This window comes from Argiope bruennichi, chromosome X2 (genome assembly GCF_947563725.1).
Source record: "Argiope bruennichi chromosome X2, qqArgBrue1.1, whole genome shotgun sequence".
In the NCBI taxonomy this organism is placed as follows: domain Eukaryota; kingdom Metazoa; phylum Arthropoda; class Arachnida; order Araneae; family Araneidae; genus Argiope; species Argiope bruennichi.
In genome coordinates, this window is record NC_079163.1 from 64,901,008 (window position 1) to 64,913,867 (window position 12,860).

At 28.1% G+C, this 12,860-nt stretch overlaps 1 protein-coding gene across 1 annotated transcript in view; it reads left to right on the top strand.

Moving 5' to 3' along the window:
* The first annotated feature begins 219 nt into the window (after positions 1-219).
* The window catches only part of LOC129960480 (glycine receptor subunit alpha-4-like), an 81,458-nt gene continuing 68,817 nt past the window's right edge, over positions 220-12,860 (top strand). The window contains exon 1 of the mRNA XM_056073945.1: positions 220-436. Coding sequence (XP_055929920.1) covers positions 330-436 — 107 coding nt within the window. The 5' untranslated portion in view covers positions 220-329. The remainder of the gene's footprint in view (positions 437-12,860) is intronic.

Consider the following 12,860-nt stretch of genomic DNA (forward strand, 5'->3'; position numbering starts at 1 on the left):
TGCATTGTTTGTATCAATTGATATTAAAAATATGCACAATGAAATCGGATGTACGATCGGTCGCGGTAATCACATCATAAAATCTCAATTAATATTATATCGACTTCCTATGCCGATTAAATTTACGACACTTCTTTTCCACAATGCATCCCTCGTCTAAACCGCAATTGAAGTAGAAAAAGAATCGGAAAAGAGCGCACCTGACTGCAAAGAACATGGAGAGCAGACGTTCTGCTTTAGTATCTTGTCTGCTGCACTGACAGCAGCATGGTGTGTCACTGCTGCCTGCTCTAATAATCTTCTCTCACTAGACAAAGTGTGAACTAACAATGATGTGCGAAATACATTTATATTTCATGTGTGGAAAACATTTGTTTTTTCTACTTTTGACTTTATTTCATGGAGTAACGAGTTCATTGGATCTGGAAGGGAGCAGGTAAGAGAGTTCTCGTGATTTTTTTAATTTTGGAAATGTACATTTGTAGTCACAAATCTTTTATTTACCAATAAAAAATAATTTAATCCATTTTTTTTTTCATTTCACCTATTAAAATCAGAAAAGTACTGGGAAATATTGTGTTTTTGAAAGATTGTAATTCTCATCTTTCAAAAAATATTACAGTAATATTTCTATAAGTTGAAACAAAATTATTACTTAAAATAAAATTATTTTATTTGGTCCGTAGCTAGATTATAAAATCGTATTTGCTGAAATTTTGTGAAATTTTTCACATTTTTAATTGCAAACATTTTCTGACGACAATTCAGTTCGACGTTAGATTCACATTAAATAATATATCCAAGATCAAAATATAAAATACCGATAGTTAAACCAAAATTGAATTGTGAATTATAAAAATTATGATATATAGTTGCATTGTACTGTCAAAAATGCAAATACCTCTTTATTTATAAAATTATTTAATATGTCTTCTTTAATATGATTCACAAAGTAATATTTAAAAAATATTGATATTTATTTCATTTTATTTATTTTTAAAAATATTACTTCGCTACTTTTATGTTGAGCAATTACTAATAAAGAGAGAAAATTAATATTAAAAATTATAATTTGTAGATAGTTTAGCAATTGTTTTATTTTCAAAAAATTATTTACTTGAAATATTTTCGTAAAATTATTTAATTCATTCATAACATCTATAATCATTAAATTTTCATCTTGGTTAATGATAATTTACCCTTTTCTCCATAAGTTTGAAATTTAATTCACATAAAGCATTTGTAATTGATTTTTTCAATATGTATAATTTGCAGTTGTATTACTCTAAGCACGTCATTATTTAAAAATTATAATTATAAGATGTAAAAACACTCAGCTCATTGAAATTCTTAAACTTATGCAAGTGTTAATTATGTAACGTGAATTATCATGGATGAAATGATTTTAAACATTGAAAACAAAATGTCACTTTCCGAAAAAAGGTTGATTAATTAGATTAACCCTCGGTATTTAAATTACAATAAACAATTTGAGAATCTTTTAAATTTTAACTATGTTCATATAAAATTCAACTGACAATCCTATCTCCATACTTTCATAGGACACAAGCCAAGATTATTTCTACAAATATTTTTACATGAAAAATGAGCCTGCGTTTTTAAAAAAAAATATTTTCGCATTACAAATGCATAATACTTTTTAATACAATGCATTTTTTAAAAATATATCTGAGCCTTTTCAAATGTTAAACTTTTGATTTTGTTTTATATAGATATCATCTTAATTTTTTTTTATGGAAATAAGAATTACAGTTATTAATTATTTCATTCTTTTATAATTTTTATTAGATGTTATTATACGACTTAAATTATCATTAATAGAACGGTTGGAATTCTTTTTAAGAATTTCAAGGAAAGCTACGATTTCTAAAACAATTTCAAATATGTTGTTTCCTTAATTAATAAACCCTGCATGTTGAAATCAATTAGGTTAATTATTAAATATAACTTTCCTTTGAAATCCAGTATTGAATGTTTTGTGTTGATAATTTATCATAAATATAAAAGAATATAGTGTCGCTATAACTCTTATGTGCTTTCTTATATTTTTTTGAAGGATTAAAAATTGAAGTTAGCTTTAATCCTATTAAAGTACGAATTTCAAAAGCAGGAAATCTTACCACCTATTTTATATAAAAGCTACTTTTTTTGTGAACAAATCTGAAACTTGTTTCTGTAACACTGAATAACTGTATCAAGGATGATTAGTTACATTTATTTTATGCAATTTTTACGTAGGAAGTTTGAATGAATTGGTTGAAAGCAGAAATAAAATGAATTATTTTAATCGCAATATAAAAAGAAATAATATACCGGTTATATCCAGCCATTTAAATATATATACTAGATATATTAATCTGTACATTTAAATGGTCGAATATAACTGGTATAAAATCTAGTATTTAAATCTAGAAAAGAATCTAGTATATACATTAAATATATATATTAAATTACATCAGCCATTTAAATCTCTCCCTCTCTCTCTGTATATATAAAGAGAGAGAGTTCATGGTGAGTAAATTAATTAAACAACTAAGCTTTCTATGTAATAATTGGACTATGTACTTTAACGGTAACTCATGCATTGAAAAAAAGGAATTTAAAGACTTGAATTTATCTATTCAGGATGCTGGGAGAATAGAAAGTTAAAAAAGGCTCAGAATATCTGTCTAGCTTTGAAATAAATCTATTAAACTAAGTATCTAGCTTTCAAATAAAATATAGCTTTATGGGTTCAGTGATATTTGTTTTACACTCTGAACAGAAGAGTTTTAAATATTTGCATTTTTGCAGTTCATTATTTGGATATGATCCAAAGTTTTTTTTTTTTTTATCGTGAATAGTGTTCAGATGATATAAGATTGTTTAGAAAAGCGAGAAACCCTTTCCTTTCTGTTAAATATAAACAAACGAAAAAAATTATCAGCATTTGATGAGTGCATTCTTTATTTATGTCAAATAAGCGGGAAAATATTTCCGTACTGTCAAAATATGAAATGAATACGTATCGCGCTTATTTCAGATGTGGGCCTCTATACACACAAGCCAAATTTTATTTAAAATTTTGTAAAAAAAGTGAAGGAATGTGTCAGAAAATTGATCAGTTTCTTTAATAATATTATCTTATTAAGGGAAGTCATTTACTTTTTTTTTACATCAATAAGTGAAAATAAAAGAATAAATTAACCCGAAATATCTGCAAGTTTTATATTTTTGTTACGTTTTATAGCTCTAACTTTAATCTAATAAATATTTCCGATAACTAAGTAAGAATTTCTAACTAATAAATTCAAGCTTTTAATCATTAGTGAAGTTTTTAATCGTTGTAGTAATTTATTTAAACAGCAAATATGGATAATAGTATCGGAGTCATTTTATTTCAAACTGAAACAGATAGTTATAATAGAATGCCTTTTCATGGAAAAAAAAGAGTTTATTTTGGGATGGGCAAAACTCTATAAATCCACATAATCGTGTATTGATTTAAAATGTGAGTCAAGAATGAAAATTATAGTTTTTCTCTAAAATAAAAGTTACAAGAAGAATATATGAAGCCTGAGTATATATTATTTATAATATCACATGTAATCATCCCTTTTATTTTTCAACTCATAGTTGCTGCAAATGGAAAACTGAATTGAGAAAATAGTATAAAAAAACTGACAAACATTCCGGGTTTTATACATATCGCAAAATATAATTGAAGTTTGAATTATAGCCTTCATTGGGTTTTAATTTTGAAACCGAACTGAATAATCGGTAGAGAAAATTGATTTGAAAATTGGTCAAAATGAATAGAGGTAAATGCAGTTTTGGAGAAAGTAAATAAAAAATTTTATCCAAGAGGAATTCGGCTGTAACATAGTGCCCTTCTGTCAAAGATTATCGCATTTTAACATTTTGATTAAACGTAATTTTCATGGATGGTAAAAATAAAATAAGGATTATTAGGCATTCTAGAAATGTTCTTAAATCCTAAAATGCAACATAAATTAATTATGAATATTTCTTTAACAAATCAATGTTAACAGAACTTACAGTACAGGTATTCTTTGGTAAAAGTGTTTAGAATTAATCAAGTTTGATAAGTACATAAAAATTATTGAAATCGTAAATTTGATGCATATGGTATTAAATTTAAATATTAAATCCAAAAAGTTTGAAAATGCGAAGCAATTAAAAAAAACATTGAAGTTGCAACAGAAAGAATCTTCAAATTGAGAATTGAAAAGGTTGAAGGAGAAGAAATGAAAGATACATGCCAGTAAACCACCGTTAAAGAACTTCTTAGGATAACTGAAAAGGCAAAAGAGTTCCTAAATATTCTAAACGTAGAAAAAGCATGATAACTCTTTGCAGCATATATGCAATGATTGTTATCATGAATAAGAATAGTTTTCGTTTGCGAATGAAACGTTTATTTGTATATAATGTTTATACTTATAACCAAATGAATTAAAAATGGATGAATTTATTTGAATAACACCCTTAATGTTTAATGCAATGAGAAATGCGGATGGGGACATAAAACATATTGTTTCAGCTTTTATAATTTTTTCAGTAATTAAATATAATATTAAGTATTATTTTTTTTATATACATCGAAGATGAGTGAAGGATTCAGGCTTTTCAATTTCGATTTGTGGCAATTTATTTTATACCTTTCAGTTTCTCACTTCCATCTTTTGGAGGTAGCTGAAATGAAATTTATTTTTCGAGAATAAAGAATACATGAAGCAAACTCTTTCAAAGGTAAAGATACCGCAAATGGTATATACAGTATATGTAATTTAATTTAATTAATGTGTATTACAGTATATGTACAGTACAGTAATGTAAATTTGCATGAATGGGATATTATGTCATTATGTGATTTTCAATTAGATCTAACTGCCTTCGAAGATCTCCAAATGTTGAATTAGAAACTGTTGGTAACCGTCGACAGAATAATTAATTTTAAGAATCAGCAGGTGATAAGGAAGGCTGGATTGTTCTTTCAACTAGTATTAGCATACTAATGACTAGTATTCCGTTAAAGCATTTCTCCAATTCTTGACGGAGCTAAACATCTTAGTAGTCTGTAACCTTTGATATAAAATAATTGAAGAAGATTTATTGATATTGTGTTATTTTAAGGAAGAAATCTCTACAATATTTGAAACATTTTACTAGAATTTTGTGAAAACCCTTTTCCCTGTACTTTTAAATAAAAATATAACGCAGTTGTTAGTCATAGGAAATATGGGTAAACAAAGTAAGGAAAATTTTCCTTTTCAGAGTTTTTAAAAGCCATCTTTAGCAATTCAAATAATATGAACAGTAAAATTGACAGTTTTTCAATGGAAAGGGATTCTAATATTTTAATGGAAAAGGAGTATGAAATAGTAACTAATATGTCTTGTGCTGCTTGAGATAGATTTGTTTCTGGTAACTGAAAGAGATATAGGTTAAAGTTAGAAGGCAAAAATATATAATTCTAAGATTTTTAAAAGTCAAAATTTAAATTATCTCATTTCCATTGTTTTTATTTCATTAAAATTAGGCGATAGAATAATAATAATGAAATAATCACCGAAGACGGCAACTATTAATAAGATGAATTCAGTCAGGTTAAACAATTTTGATGAATATATCTTATCACAAAATTATGCTATTTTAAATTATGATTTAGCAATAATGATAGAGCATTCCGAGTGGTTAGCTATACTTAAAATGCGGCTACATTAATTTGTGATACTCCTATAATTGGGCTCTTGGAATTAACACTTGAAGAATATTATCCTGCTTAAGTACACATATGTGAAATAATTAATTATCCTACTCATTTCAAGACTTATTTTTTAAACTTCATTCAGTTCTTAATTGAATATTAAACTGATGTGACATAAAACATTAGTCATTGTTAATTACTATTAATTTTTTTAAAGTCAACTAATTAACCAAATTTTTAAAAATGTTTCTTGTATATAAAGAGAAAGTATTGTAAATTCTTTGACGGAGATAATTTAATAAATCTTTACGTTTTAGACCTTCTTGAAATCGAAAACACACACACACACACACATACATACACATTTTCAGAATTATTTCGGTTTATTACCGGTGAACACGATCACTTTAAAACGCAAAGTGCCGAATGGATGAAATTTGATATGTGGATTTTATGCCAAAACTGTACAACTGTACTGTATGGACGAAACCCGTTTAATGGAAAATCTGTTTGTCCTTCTACCAGAGTGTATATGAATATAATAATTAAAAAATGCAACGAGCTAAATAGGTGAATTTTAGCAAATGGTATTTTCATCCAAATTGTAGATCTATATCTAATTTTAGATCACAAAATGAATGATATTTAGTGTATAATCTTAATATCAAAATTGTAGACCCATACTAAATTTTGAACCTAATAGGTCAAAGGAATAGTTCCAAAACACATGCTTTACACTCTGAAGAATATAGCAACATTACATATGGAATACAACAATATTGAATATTACACTCTTGGAATATTGCATTATTATCGAAGGGAGTGTTTCTCTAAAATTCGTCTGATTAATTCGAATTACTTTAATGAATTGAAAATATATTCCCCATTTTTAAAAACAGAGCCCATATCAAAAGTTTAGGATAAACCCCACAGTGGTCTCACTATTTTTAATGATGTTTTCAGAATCTTACCACAATTTATCTGCCACAAGAATTCTTCTTAACTTAACAAATTTATTTTAATATAGACCTTGATTTACATTACAAAGATATGAAGTATAGCATTACTCATTTTATTAACCACATTCCGCCCACTTCATATACTTTCATTTTCTCACTTACTCACACTCGGTAGGAGTTCCCTGATAATGGCCTTTTGTCCAAATCATATCCTTCTATAACAACTCGAATGCGGTCATCGGGAATTTTTTTCTCTGGTTTCTTTGACCTTTTTCAGTTTTGATGATCTCACACCTGTTCTCCAAGAAACTGGTTTAAATCTTTATGCAGGGGTTTTCAGGCTGAAATTCTTTTCTTTCAAAAGTAGGTAGTAGTTTCAAGGATCAAAGTTTATAAAATTTGCTTTAAACTGCATCTGGCAATGAGAAGAAGAATACATAAATTTATTTAGATACTAATAATGAATTAGACCGAGTAATTTATTCATTTTTATGGTTGTAAAAAACTAAGAGAAATTAAAAGATTTGTTGTTGGAAGTTTATAAATGTATAAAAAAACTGGGAAAATTCCGTTATGTGAACTATAAATAGTTATGTGTGAATAAATAATGCATGGAAAGATAAAGAGAAAATCACCATATAAAGAGCAATTCAGACATGATGGTATTAATATTACTGTTTATATTTTTGATCCTCTTCCAACAGTGTGAGCAGAATACATATGGGCACAGAAAATAATGATATTAACTTTTCGTTACTTTTTTAAAAGAATTTTTCAAAATACCATAGTTACGGTGTAGAAGAAATTATATTGTTTGTAGGAAACCGAGACCTTATACAAGATTTGAAAACATACTTCATTTTCTAATTACTTGGGGTTATTAATTCTAACCTATTTGTTAAATATGATGGCTATTTTTTAAATATGATAGTAATTTTGTAGATATTTGTGTTTTAATCAACGGCAAAAAATTCTTAAATCTTTACTACTTTTTTTAATCAAAGAAACATTTATGAATACCGGTGAATGAAGAAATCTACAAATAACACCGACAATCCATTGATATATGATAGAATCACAAACCATTTGTGTATTCTATTAACACTCTATGTGTACTCTAACACACATTTGTGTACTCTATTACTCTATTAACACGCAGGAAGGATTCTTCTCTATTTGATAAGTAAGTATACTTTATCCATTACGCCTGACAATAATGGATAAAGGATATTTACTTTAAGAAATTGTCTCGAAAATGATGTATCTTTCGCGTGCAGTGTCATTATGTGCATGATCCCTGCAATGTACTTTATGATTTTTACAAGGACTTAATGATTTTTATCAGGACAGTGAAGCAATTAGATGAAGATCAAGAACACTGAGAAAGATGTCTTAATTACGAGATAGTGATACATAAATCGAGATAGGGATTTCAAGCTTTTCTTGTGAGAAAAACTGTATACTTGATACTTGTATAATCTGAAAGTCTGCAAAATCCCTTTTAATATTTCCTTTTTAATTGACAATGGAAGCAGGTTTCGACAAACACAAACATTTTAAATCTTCATATACTGTAATTTACTTTTATATATATTTATTAAGTGCCCAGAAATAAATGATCGGATTTTGTAAATCTTAAGTCTGGATAACGGAAAAGAATACATTTTTCTAGTCGAGCCAAAGAGTCGAAAATCAGGATTGTTTCAGCTAATTTTGGCTTTTCTGAATCAATGCTTCCCCGGAAGAGACGTCTTATATATGGGAATGAGAAACTTCCGAAATAATTTTTGGTTCTCCCCACCACTGTGTGTACAGAAATGTTGTGGGGTCAGCTACCCTCTACCAATGACAGGACATGTCATCGGTAGAGAGTAGAACCCCGCCTACAAGACTAATACAGGATTCCTACAATATTCCGTGTCCAATAATTGCCCTTTTAGAACTCAAACTTAGTTTCAGCAAGTGCTGCCGCAACCTCAAATTATGAAGATTTTCCCTGCGACTCAGAGCGGATTAGAGTAGTTGTTTATGGTTAATTAATCAATGCTGCCTCTCAGTTTCCATTTCGTAAATGTCTTTAGTTGCCAATTGATATTATTAGCGTCTTTGACCCTCATGATGGCACGAACCTACATGTATCAGAAATTAAGACGATATAGGACATTTAAAGTTCCGTTTGCTCAATTTTTTTTATGATTTTGTTTGAAAGTATCAATGGTTCCTGAACATTTAAAATATTACATAATGTATGAATAAGCTTACAAGATAGAGACATAAATCCTCTCTATGCAAGTAGAAATTTGGTAATTTTTTCTTTAAATGCTTCTATCTCAAAAATATAATTGAGCTTATGATTTTGTAAACATTATTCATCGCATCGCTATGAAATGTTCCCGCGTATGTTTATATAACAAACATTATTAAAAAATCAAATCATTCTGTATTATGATTTAGTTTTAGTTCTTGACGTTTTATTTAAAATATTTAAGAAAAAATATTATTATGTTTTAATGATTTAAAAAATAACTTAAAAGATACTGTGGTGGCCAAAATTGTGGAAATCTTTTGGAAAAATCATTTTTTGATGTTTGAGGATTCAGAACACTAAGTTTTTTTTAAAAGTAATACCATAAAATTATATATGGTGGAAAATATAATTATTCAAGATAGTTCTGGAATAACTTTTATGCAGGAAATTTTATTACGAAATAAGTTATAAAAAAGAAAAGGGAAACAGATAGAAAAAAAAGGTGACATAACAATCAATCTGATAATGCAGCTTAATACTTAGTTGGATAATATTTAGCTTTGTTAGCTACTTTTTTAAGTTCATTAGTTGTTATAATATGAAACCAAAATTTAATTATTGCTTCGATTAACTGGGTTTTATTGCTGGGTTGCTGCTGACACACAAGTTTCTTCAGCCGCTTCCATAAATTTTCAGTTAGGTTAAGATCTGGGATATTTGGAGGCCATACCAGTAAAGGAATGCAATTATCTTGAAATTACTTTTAGCACACATTAGAGACATGGCATACAGCTGAATCTTGTTGAAATATAAATGTTTGATTGTATTCGAAAATATCACGTGAAAAAGGCTTCAGTTTGTGTTCGGAATTTTCATTTAGGTATATTTGGGCATTTATATTTCCATTTATCACAGAAATCCTACCTACACTTTTTGATGTCATTCAGCCCTATATCATGACACTAACTGAGTGTTTCACTGCAGGTGTATGCATTCAGGGATACATATCTTCGCCAATTTTTCGTCTAATTTATTTTAGGCCATCGCTACCAAATAGGGAGATTTTGGTCTCATCACTCCAAATAACACTGCCCATTGTCTTTCTGTCTAATTAACATGTGTTTTAGCCCAGTTTAATCCTTTCAACCTTTGTTTCAGAGATAAAAATGGCTTTTCTAATGGAATTTGATCATGTATACTAAATTCTTTCAATCTGCGTCAAACATATAGTGCACTAACCTTTATATTATATTGTGCTATTTCTTCTTGTATACTCACAGAGGATTTTCTTCTGTCACATAAGCTTAGTCTTTCGATTCTCCTAACATCAGTTGTGCATCTTCTTTTTCCCTTACCAGTTTGGTTTTGAACAGATTAAGTCTCCTTATATCTCTTCAAAAAATTAGAAATGCCATCTTTGATTAAATTTCCCCGAATTTTTCTTCTAATTTCTCCATAACTGTAGCCTTGATCATGTAAGAGCATTATTTTACATCGTTTTTTTAGGTAACCAGTTAACTCTTGTGCCATTTCTATAATTTTATTACTTTTTATGAGCATATTAAATGAAAGAAAACAATAACCAATTTACTAGCAATAATCTAACACATTGACAAATGTTTACGTTTAAATTTTAATTCTACTGTAATCTGATTAATTCTTTGCCAAAACAAAACGATACCTGATTGACTCTCTAAACACTCAAGCTCCTTGGCTGCATTCAATTGAAGAAAAGCTATTCCTATACAATTAAGCAAATTGCGCTTCTTTTTCCTTGTTATTTAACCGCGACCTTTGAGGGAATGCAGATAATTAAGCAAACTTTATTGCATTGTGTTTATAATTAAATTATCTTTCCAATGATATATACTTTTATGGCAATATTCTAAATATATTATAGATGCGAGCCCTCAAACCTCAAAAATGAACTTTCTCCTTAGAATTTCCACAATTTTAGCTACCACTGTATGTAAATATTTACCATATGACATGATTTTCAAACTGTGTTATTTCAGTGTGAATTTTTATTATAGTTTTTTTTAGATGAGTTTCTTAATAATTTAAAAACCTTCCCCTCAAACGAAATCCATTTTCGAAAACTCGCAGAACGGATTTACTATACGTTTCAGATGCTCAAAATTTTTTCACTGACTTTAGATTTCATATTTTAAAAAAAGAGCATGTCATCTATAACTGCAATAAAAAAAGTCTATTAGAAATCCTCTAAATATCTGTTACTTCGCATTATAACTACTTTTGAGTTGCTTTTTTGTTGTTTCAAACATAAACTAAGGGATAAGAATGTTCAATCCGTAATATTGACAATATTCTCTAAGCAGTAAAATTTGGGAAGACGAATTCGTCAGAAACGTCGATTCAAGAAACATAAAATCTACTTATTGTCTTAATTTTTTATTACAAATCCTTTGCTTATAAGTAAAAAAAAAGAAAAAAAAAAAAAAAGAAAAAAAAAAGAACAGTTAGGAGTATTTTATGCGAAGTCAAGAAAATATCAATGCATTTGTTTACTTTAGCAAAGATTATTGTAAAACGTGAATGAACAATCGTTTCTTTTTCTCCAATTGTCGTAATATGGACAAATGAGTGCAGAACAAAAAAAGAAAATTTTACTTTGAACTAAAAAATAAAACTGTGTATATAAAAGAAATTCTATTTTCTTTGCCATTGCTAATGCCCTGCTTATTAATAAATGAAAAATGACAATTTTGTCCAATTTCGTAGGAAAAGAAAAAATGAAACTATTACTGATATTCAAGTCACTTTTTTAAATCAGCGGTTTCCACCAGGTGGCCCATTGACCACAGATGGTTCGCGAAAGCCTCAGAAGTAGTTCGTGGACAGCACATATAAAAAATAATATCTAACAGATAAATGCATTATAAAAATGCCTCAAAATGCACTTCTTAGCTTTTTAATTTAAAAAAATAACAATGGAGAATCCTCGCACCATCTCCCTTTTGTCTAAAGTTATTCTATACTCTCCAAAAGATTCACTCGGTGGCGGGTGTGGTCTGTACATGACTCAGTTTCTGGCTTAGGCTAATGTCTGCAAACTTTTATGAGCTGGGAATCACTCTTTTAAACAGAAATTGACAAGGATTCGCTCATCAAATTTTCTTATTAATCCTTCAATTGCTTCAAAGAAGCATAATTATATATATTTTTTATGAAAGGAAAACAAATGGTTTCCTGATCTGAGGAATTAAATTGACGAAATTAAAATTTAGATCAAGAATGGAACTTTTGTTACCAGCCATACTACAGCATTAAGACAAGAAATAACTAATTACTGATTCAAAGATCATTAAAAGGTGTCATCTAAGGATTTGCGATCTAAGGATTTTTTGGGAGAAAAAAGATATCTTTTATACATGAAGTAAATACTATACTACTAACTGAATACTATTAAAATTCATTTAGCAATTTAACCATAAAAAATTTAATTAAAAAAAAATTAATAAATGCTCTCCTTTATGACGGAATCTTAACTATGTGTCTAAGAAAAGTATGTTAGAAAGAAATGACATGAAAAGAGCATTTTTTTTTAATCTTCAGAAATATATTTAAACTTCAGTGAAAGTAATGCTAAATGCGTCCTTCCAGAGGAGTTCACTTTGATAGTCCTCATTTATAAATAATGCCAAATTTCTTAAGCTATATTACACAAAATAACAAGAAATTCTTACGTTTGATAACTTATTATTTTTAATATAATGTCAAATCGCATCTCAAATATTAATTATTGACACATTCAAACTAACTCATCTGCTATTGACTACAAGAGTTAAATGTTGGTAAAATACAACCTTAACGTTGGTAATTTACAATTCCATTATTCTACATATTAGGCTGAAACAGGGTGAGAAAAAAATAATATCAAAATTCCAATAAAAAGTAAATA